This window comes from Otolemur garnettii, unplaced genomic scaffold (assembly GCF_000181295.1).
Source record: "Otolemur garnettii isolate 467f Iridium unplaced genomic scaffold, OtoGar3 scaffold00218, whole genome shotgun sequence".
In the NCBI taxonomy this organism is placed as follows: domain Eukaryota; kingdom Metazoa; phylum Chordata; class Mammalia; order Primates; family Galagidae; genus Otolemur; species Otolemur garnettii.
Genome location: NW_003852613.1, coordinates 1,741,066 through 1,750,227, shown reverse-complemented (window position 1 = coordinate 1,750,227; position 9,162 = coordinate 1,741,066). Strand labels below are relative to the sequence as shown.

Here is a 9,162-nt window from a genome sequence, read left to right as displayed (position 1 = left end):
GGAGCCAGGCTAGGGGAGGGTAATGGGGCTTCTGAACAGGCTGGGGGAACCCGGAGGAGGTTGTTGGGGAGGCAGGGAAAGGGGTGAACCCAGGAGGAGACAGCAGATGGGATGAAACCCCTGGGTGGCATTGCTGGTCATAGAGGGGCAGAGCAGGCTCATTGGCAGAGGAACCTTAGGTGAAGGGGAAGGAATCAAGGATGGCCACTGTTGGCATGAGCAGGATAACTAAATGCTATAGACTGGGTGGCTTATAAACAACAGCAATTTATTTCTCACAGCTCTTACAGTTCTGGAGGCTGGAAGTCTGAGAGCAGCATGGCAACCAGGCCTGGTTCTGCTGAGAGCTGCTGCAGGCTGCAGGGTGCACAGATGGCAGCAGTAGTTCTCTCTGTGTCCTCACATGCCCAAAGGCATGAGGGTCCTAACTATCTATCAATAGCTCTAACTTATTTGACAAGGTCTCACTCTGTTCCCCAGGCTGGAATGTGGTGGTGCCATCACAGTTCACTGCAACCTTGAACTCTGAGCTAGACAATCCTCCCACCTTAACCTTCCATGAAGCTGGGATTACAGGCACACACCACCATGCAAAGTTTTAACATTTTTTGTAAAGTTGGAGTCTATGTTGCACAGGCTGGTTTTGAACTCCTGGGCTCAAGTGATCCTCCTGCCTCAGCCTCCAAGTAGCTGAGACTGCAAGCACAAAACACTCTGCCTGGCTAATTTTTCTATTTTTAATAGAGACAAGGTCTCACTCTTGCTCAGGCTGGTCTTGAACTCCTAGCCTCAAGCAATCCACTCACATCAGCCTACCAGAGTGCTGGCATTATAGGCATGAGCCACTAGGCCCAGCCCGGGGGCCCATTCATGAGGGCTTCATGCTGACACTACCACCTTGGGGGTGATTATTTCAACTTAAGAATTTGGGGGGACATAGTCAGGCCATAGCAGTTACAGAACAGAAGCCAATGGAAACCAGTTCTTAGGAGGGTCCAGAGGTGGCTGCTCACAAGAATGTCAGCACCATGGGGTCTACAACCAGTGAGTGCATGACAGATGGTAGATGGTGTGGGTGGGGCTTGCAAGCACAGGGCAGAGTGGAAGCTCCCCCCCAATGTTTCACTGTGCGCTGTCAGTAATGAGCTGTTGGCAGATACACCTCTGGGCCCTGTCCTCCATCACAGAGAACACTCTCCTTGGCAGCAGCCACTGTGATGATCTGCAGCCACTGTGATGATCTACAGCTCACAAGCCCTCCAGTACTTGGAAAAGGCCAGTGAGGACCTGAGTGTTTAAACTCTAATTGGTCAAAATGTAAATGGCCTTGTGTGCCTTGTCGTGACCCTGGTGGACCACTTCTTCTGGTCATCACGACGGAAAGGGGACATCTGTACAAGGCCAGCAAGCTGCACACCCAGGGTCCCTGCATGTTCCTTCCTCACACTTACAAACATGGGGTTCCAATTTCCTTCAGGGGTTTCTACTTGCTTTAGCTTGAACATAACTAAGGCGGCTATGTCTAATGGTGTCAACCCTGGGTGTTGACAGTGCAGGATGGCTGCACTCTGAGAGGAAAGATGGAGGCCTGAGATGTCCCTAGTGTCCACTGCAGTGCAAGCCCCAGCCTGTCACTCCCCAGGCACAGGGCACCCCTGGCCTCCTATGACAAAGCAGGCGTGATGCAAATGCATAACAGGTTGTCCCAAGTAGGGATCCCACTGTCACCTGCAGCTGACCAAAGGGAAATTTACGGCCAGGGTGGCTGGGAACCATCCACAACTGCACCTAGAGTTGTGCTCTTCAGGCTGTGTCCTTGCAGCCTGCTGGTCATTCAGGCAGATGCTAGCACCATGAAGACCATGGTGCTAGTCTTCATGTCCTGGTGCTAAACGTCCTGGGAGGCTTTGGGTGGGCTCTCCCTTCCTAGACTGGCCTCTGGGAACAGTTCCCCCCATTCAATTGCTAAGCCTTTGGTCACTTCTTCCTACTGGAGTATGAACACATCCAGGAAAAATAGGTCAGGTCCAGAGTTAACATCTGGAAGTGCCTGGGCATGCCCTCAGAGAGAAGGCACCCAGGCCACCACTGTCACTCAGGAGCAATGAGCCAGGAGGCCTAAAAGGCAGCAGTTGCCACAAGCACACTGGGACAGTCACGGAAGGTGGGTAACAGAATTTCAGCCACGTGCATTTCCCGTTCATCTCTCTCTGAGTTAGCCCTGATGTTGACAGGCTGTCAGCCTTTCCTGCCTGCACTCAGGAAGGGAGGCATCAAAGGGTTCCTTTGGCTGCATCCCTGGTGTTGAGTTAATGGCGAGAGGTCCCTAAGCCACCTGGCCTGGGGAAAATGCTTCATACACAGGTTTCAGGATGACTCATCACCACGGTCATTGTCCCCTCCAGTTAGGGTCACTCCATAGGGACACTCAGAGCAAATAAAGTCAACAAACAGGGGGAAAATGCAGGCCTGGGCTAGGCGAGGCCAGGGGAAACGCTTCAGGAACAGAGCTGCCTGTCTTCACAGTCCCATGGCTCTCAGGGCTCCTCTCCCTCCCAGCCCTGACCCATCATCTCCAGCTTCCCTGAAAAAGCACGCAGGAAGAGCCTGTCCCCAAAACCAGTCAGGGCACAGGACCTGGTCTTAAAACAGTGACAACAGCAGGCTGGGCACTGCCTGTAATCCTAGCACTCTGGGAGGCTAAGGCTGAGCTGGAGATATTGAAGCTGCTGGGAGCTACGACGATTCAAAAAAGAAGGGCAACAACTGCAGATATAAAGGCAGAAGGCACACCTGAGGATGGTCCTCCAGCCTGGGGGGCCAGGATGCAGCAGGGAGGTGGAGGGGAGGTGAAGTGGGAGCAGCCTCAAAGGGGGACGCAAGCGCTGGGGAACAGCACTGCCTGCTGGAATTGGGCCCGGGAAACCCTGAGTCCCCCAGTTGTCCCGAGATCCCCCAGCAGCGCTCTAACTGGGCGCAAAATAAATGGAAACGCAAGAGCTTCCAAAAGAACGAAACCGTTTATCGAGACGATGCCGGCCCGGTATCTACAGTATCTACACGTATCTACACCGCCTCCTGGCGCGGCTCTCGGGGAGTCTACACTGCCACTGCCGGCGGACCGCGGGCAACGCAGTCTCGGAGAATAATAAATACCACTTCCTTCCGACTCTGACCGGGCGCTTTGGCACTGGCGGGCGGGGACCCCACGGCTCTGGGGCTGGAGACGGATCCCAGCAGCTCCGGGGACTAGGGAACCGGATACTTCGACAGCCTTCGGGGCAAGGGATGGAGGGCCAGTCTGGCTTCCTAGCTGCGGGACAGCAACCCGCAGCGCCCCCAGGGCAGGGGACACGTGTCTTCGCCGGCCCTGGGCGCCGTGCGGCCGGGCGGAGAGCTCGCCCCGTTATCTGGGGCAGTAGTCGTAGGAGCCCGGCGGTGCAGCCCCAGCCGACGAGTACATATTGGCGGCGGCGGGGGCAGCAGCGGCGGCGGCGGCGGCCGCCGGGCTCATGGCGGGATGGTGGTGGTGGTGCGGGTGCGCGTGCGGATGGTAGCCGTGGCCGCGCAGACCGGGCAGCGGGTAGGGCGCCGGGCGGCTCTTGGCCCCGAGGTAGTGGTCGTAAGCGGTGGCCGGGTACTTGTAGGAGTGGTGATGAAGCGGCTCCGACGCGCCGGGCGCCTCCAGACGCAGCTCGGGGTGCGGGGGGCTGGGCCGGCCTCCGGGTGTGCCGGGCAGCGGCATCAGACCGCCTGCGCTGCCGGCCCCGGGCAGCGCGGGGCTCAGCACCCGGGCCAGCAGCTGCGGCGGGGGCACCGGGTCCCCGAGCACCGCCGGGCCGCTGGCGTCGCGCTCGAATTCTCGCCGGGCCTCGGCCGCGTCTGCGAGGAGGGCTGGAGTGAGCGCGGCCGGCCAGGACTTCGGAGGAGACCCGCCAACGCACGAGAGGCTGCACTCAGCTGTGTCCCCGACCCTTCGGCGCGAGCCTTCCCGAGACCCGGCGCCCTCCCCAGGGTCCCGCGCCCCTCCGCTGGCTGCAGCGGCGGGCGGGGCGCAGCCGTCGGGCCGGGCCGGCGAGTGAGCGCTTGCCTGCCGCCACGGCCGTTGTGCAACCGTTGGGAAGGCCGTAAGCGCCCCAGGGGCGCAGGTGGGGTCGGGCGGGGCCCCGGGCCCGGGATGGAGCCCGCGCAGGGCCGAGACCCGGATCCTACGACCCCGGCCCTACCTTTCTCCGCGCCGTTGGGCTGCGTGGGGGAGGCCACGGGGTTCCGCGAGCGCGCGAAGGCGCTCATGAGCGGCAGCGCGCCAGGCCGGTGGTTCCGGGGCCTGCGGGAGGGAGGCGAGTCAGGGCGGCACGCTCCGCCAGAGGCCCGGGCGCTCTTTCTCCTTAGAGGACACTCACCAGTCCTCAGGGTCGCAGTCCCGGAAGCCTTTGGCGAAGGGGTTGCTGGCAATCTTGAGCTGTGTGATCTGCAGGGAAGCTGTAGTGAGCCAACAGCTGGAGCCCTGAAGCCCAGGGCCACAGACCTCAGCGCAGCACGGCGGAGCGTTAGCTCACCTACCCAGGACCTCTCCCCGCTGCCCCAACAAGAACCAGCCCTGTCGGCTCCCTCCCCCACGCGGGCTGTGTCTCCCTACTGCAGTGGGGGCTCTGGAGCCTCCTCTCTCACTGGGGGATTCCTCTAGTGCCCCCAGTTGAATGGAGATGGAGCCCCGGTGCCCCTGGCTGGGCTAGGAATGTGGTCACCTCTGCTCTCTCCCCCCACCTCGGGTGCCCTAGGAATTTGGGTAAATCTCAGATCAGGCCCTGATGAGGAGTTTCCGGAATGGTCTGGAAAACAAACTTTCAGGCCGCAGTGACAGTTGCTGCTGGGGAGGTCAAACTGATAGGAGGCTGGGCCAGTCTGCCACAGGAGGGAGGGTGGCTTCAGGTCCTTGCGGGTGGGGCTCCAAATGGGACCCAGGGCCCTCAGGTCCAAACCCTCCAGCCCTCCGGAAGCAACTGAATTGTACCCTCTTTCCCCAAAATGATGAATTTGCGGGTCCCCAGGGCCCCCCTGCAGGCCCTCACCCGGTGGTTCTGGTAGGCAGTGACCGCTGTGAACCTTGTCTCCTCAAACACAAAGGTTTTGAAGTTCTCCTCAGCATACTTTTCACTGTCTTTGCGAGGGTCCACAAAGACCACGTGGAAGCGGGGCTGGTATCTGTGCATGGAGTTGAGAATGATCTGGAAGAGAAGGTGGGCACCAGCTCCGGTGGAAGTACTGAGCTGGGGGCTGTGGTTGGAGCCGAGGTCTGAGTAGGCAATGCACTTCTGAGTAAGACAGGCAAAACCCTTTACTCCTGAGATGAGGCTGGACCCCACTGGGGATGCCAGGAAAGTCCCACCTTAAGTCCTGGACCCTTGCAGCAAGGAAGCTTCAAGCCTCACTTGCTGGACTCCTTAAAGCCTCCTGCCCCCGCTCGGCGCCTGTGGCTAAAGCAGCTAAGGCGCCAGCCACATACACCTAAGGTGGCGGGTTCAAATCCCCAGCCCGGGCCCGCCAAACAACCATGATGGCTGCAACCAAAAAATGGCCAGGCGTTGTGGCGGGCGCCTGTGGTCCCAGCTACTTGGGAGGCGGAGGCAGGAGACTCGCTTGAGCCCAGGAGTTGGAGGTTGCTGTGAGCGTGATGCCATGGCACTCTACCCAGGGGGATAGCTTGAGGCTCCGTCTCAAAAAAAAAAGCCTCCTGCCCCTAAGCATGGCCCCAAGCCTGTCAGTTAAAAAAGCCTTCCGCATAAGATCAGAACTACAGCAAGGGGAGGGTGACCCCTCTCTCAGGCAAGGCCTGGGCCGTGTGACCTTTGACAAGAAGCCTGATCTCCTAGTCTGGCCCTCATCTGTAGCACTGCCCAAACTCTGCTTCCACCTCCGGCCAGCCTGCAGGGACGCCAGAGTGCCTGCACCCAGGGACAGCTGGGAAGCCCGGGGAGGACTGTGCTGCTCACGTGGCCATTGTCGTCCAGCAGGTTGTTGGTCAGCTTGAGCTTGTCAAAGGACACGATTTGCTTCATCCACTGCGCGCCCTTCGCAGGCGAGTCTGGGTGGTAGTGCACGCGGCCTGGTGTGGCCGGGTCTGCCTTCCCAGCCACCAGCCAGGAGGAGCTGTGGAAGGCGTACCTAGAGTGGCACGAGGAGGGGGTCACTCCACAGGAGGGGGAGCTCAGAGGGCCCTGCCCTCCACATGCTGGGTGAACCCCAAATGTCCCTCTGAGGAGTCTCCCCACCTGTGAGATGGAGACCTGTGACCCCACAAGGCTGGGAGTTTATCTTTGGGGATTGTGGAAAAACCAGAAAACTGCCCTGGCCCCCAATACAAGAAAAGGAGGAGTGGCAAGTCCAGTACTGGTTGGGGCAGAGAGAGCGGAGGAGGGGCTCCCCCTTCTTTCGCACCATGCGGGTCCACAGTCTGGTCCCTGGGTGGGTGCTTGGGTGACAGGAGCCCAGAAGCCCAGATTTGGCCTCGCCTGTGGCCGCTGGCACAGGGCAGCCCACGTTCCTTTATTAATTGCTGTTAATTGTCCGGGTGGTTGAGGCCCGCCCTGCGTAATCTCTCCCGGCCACCCCACCTTTCCGGCCTAGCTCTAGGACCCTGGGGATGGGGGAAGGGGACGAGGCACTCAAGCTTGGCTCCTGGGAGAGAAGGACAAGAAGAAATGGATGCTGCATACTTGGCACACCGGCCTCCCAGCCTTTGTGACCTCCTGGTGTGGGGGTCTGGAGTTAGACAGCTGAGGAGAGGGAGCAGGTCACCAGTTTGGAGAGACAGGGTAGCAGGTGCCTGGGATGACCTGCAGACTTCATGGTGTGGGCCCTGGGAGTTGGCTGCCAGCACTTCCCAGGGCACCCTCCTGCGTGCACAGGGCAGGCCCAAGTGGCTCTGAGGGCTCACTCACCGATATCGCTTGTCGTCCACTGGCACAAAGTCCATGAGCAGCATGTAGTCGGCCATTGGGTCCATGCCGAAGAGCTTCACTTGGAACGTGGGGAACATTCGCCTGGGGTCGGTAAGGCCTCAGGTCACCTCCCATGGGCCACGGTGACCCCCTTTCCGACCTGCCCAGGGACTGGTGGAACCCCAACTAGGCCCTTCCTGCCAGCCTTAGTGGGTTTCAGAATGAGCCCAGGCTGTGAGTTTCACCCCCACCCTACTCGCTCAGCCTGCTAAAGCTATAACCAGAGTAGGCCCTGCTCAACTGCCAGGCCTAGCAGAGAGGGTGACCTCCTAGTCCTATTTTTGAAACAAAAGTGGCTAGCTCAGACTAGACCCCAGCCTTGGTGCCCCGACTGACCTCTGCTTACTTTGCCTGCATAACCCCGGCCTGGCCCTTGCCGATCTTTTGGTCTCCTAAACCTAGCCTCCACCAGCAGCTGGGCGCCCAAGATGCACTCGCCAACCGAGCCTCTCTAGCTCTAGGTGAAAGCAGCTCCCCGGCTCCAACAAAGTGAAACTGGGTCTTCCGTGTACGGTGTCCCCATTGCCCTTTCAGCTGGGTCTGCGAATGCTCCCCAGTCCCTCTAAGGAAGCCAGGGCCTTAGAGCCCACAACCTCTGACTCTCAGGCCCTGGCTCCACACTGGGGTCTCCGCACATTTCTCGGGACACAGGCAAGTTCCCGCTTCCCCCAAGACACAGCTAGCTTCCCGAGGTGGACCTGGCCTGTGCTTGCACAGCTCCCCAAGCCTCTCTTCCTCTGGACCCTGACTTGGTGACTGAAGGCTCTTGAAAAGACATTGTGCAGCTCCTAGATGGGCTGTTGGCCTCAGGCTGGCCTTCCCCACCCTATCAGCAGTACCGGCCACTGGACCTTGGAGGACAACACGTGAGACTTGGCCCCCAGTTGCCTTCCTCACCGCCTCTCCTCACAGGCAGCTCAGTGCAGGCAGTGGGCAGAAGGCACAGGCCAGGAGCCAGTCCTCCCCACAGGCCTCCTGCCACCCCTACTCAAAGCCTCTGCAGTTGGGAAGGTACTGCAGAGTGTCCTGGGGTGAAAGCTGGCGCCAACAAGGCCCTTGCTGGGGTGGCTGGGACTGGAGGCCGAGCTGCCCCTGTCCTCAGGAGGGCTCATGTGCCCAGGGACAGCCAGGAGAGCCTGGAGAAACCATCCAAGGCTGGAGCCAGGCAAAGGCCCCTGGTTCCCCAGGGCGGACAGCTGCGGCAGAGAAACAGAAACCAAGAAAGAGAACTTTGCAAACAGGCCCTGAGCTCCCCTTGGTTATGCGGACACGAACTGGTGTGTACGTTAGACAGAACCCAGCACCCGCCTTTGTCTGCTGGTCAAATTGGGGACGTCGGCAAAACTTGCTCCCTTTCTCTCTCGGCCCTTACAACAAATACAGGCCCATGGCAGGCGGGCGCATGTCCGGGAGCCAGGCCCCACAGCTACCTGAAACGTAGGCTGAAAACGCCTTCCGCGGCAACCTCCGCTGAACAGAGCACTGTTTTTAGGGTCCTAATTTCCTCCTAAAATTGTCCAATTCCCAGAGTGCTGCTCTTTATCTTGCCCGCATAAAATGTACTCCGGAACCCAAACGGGAGTTTCCTTAGAGGTAGGATCTACCAGGAGCCGGCGCGGCGGGAGGCCCCTTGGACGCCGCTGCCCGCTCCCAGCCGGGTGCGCTCTGAGCCGGCCGGGTCCCCGTGCGCGGCGTCCTGCGGGTCGGCCGGGCCTTCCCACGAGGCTCCTCTCTGGCCGCCCAGCCCCAGCGCAATCCCCTCCTGCCTAGGCGCAGGGTGGGGGAGTGTTAAGAGGGGCGCGTCAAGAGGCTGTCGCCGGAGCCGGGACCGTGGAGAGCGAAGGAGGCGGCAGGACCGAGAAGGGCCTGCAGGTGGCCGGGCCGCGCCCCACACCCAGCTCCTCGGCCCCACTTGCGCGGATCCGGCCAAGGCCCCGTGGCCCAACAGTGGCCGCACGTGGGGAGGGTCGCGCGGAGGGGGTCCCTGACCTGCCGGCCTTGGTGACGATCATCTCGGTGCCCAGCTGGTTGAACTCGTCCCAGAGCGCCTTCATCTCCAGCTGCACGCTCACACTGGCCACCTTCGCGTTCTTCTTCACCGGCGCCTTGGCGGCGGCCGCGCAGCTGGCCCCGGGGCCCTCGGGCTCGGCGGCGGAGCTGG

General features: G+C 60.5%; 1 protein-coding gene across 1 annotated transcript in view; it reads right to left on the bottom strand.

Moving 5' to 3' along the window:
* Positions 1-3,406: 3,406 nt before the first annotated feature.
* The window catches only part of TBX1 (T-box 1), a 7,213-nt gene continuing 1,457 nt past the window's right edge, over positions 3,407-9,162 (bottom strand). The window contains exons 2-8 of the mRNA XM_012812680.1: positions 8,991-9,158; positions 6,942-7,043; positions 5,994-6,165; positions 5,073-5,228; positions 4,404-4,471; positions 4,227-4,327; positions 3,407-3,882 (exon numbers count right to left, since the gene is read on the bottom strand). Of these exons, the coding sequence (XP_012668134.1) occupies positions 3,407-3,882; positions 4,227-4,327; positions 4,404-4,471; positions 5,073-5,228; positions 5,994-6,165; positions 6,942-7,043; positions 8,991-9,158 (1,243 nt within the window). The remainder of the gene's footprint in view (positions 3,883-4,226; positions 4,328-4,403; positions 4,472-5,072; positions 5,229-5,993; positions 6,166-6,941; positions 7,044-8,990; positions 9,159-9,162) is intronic.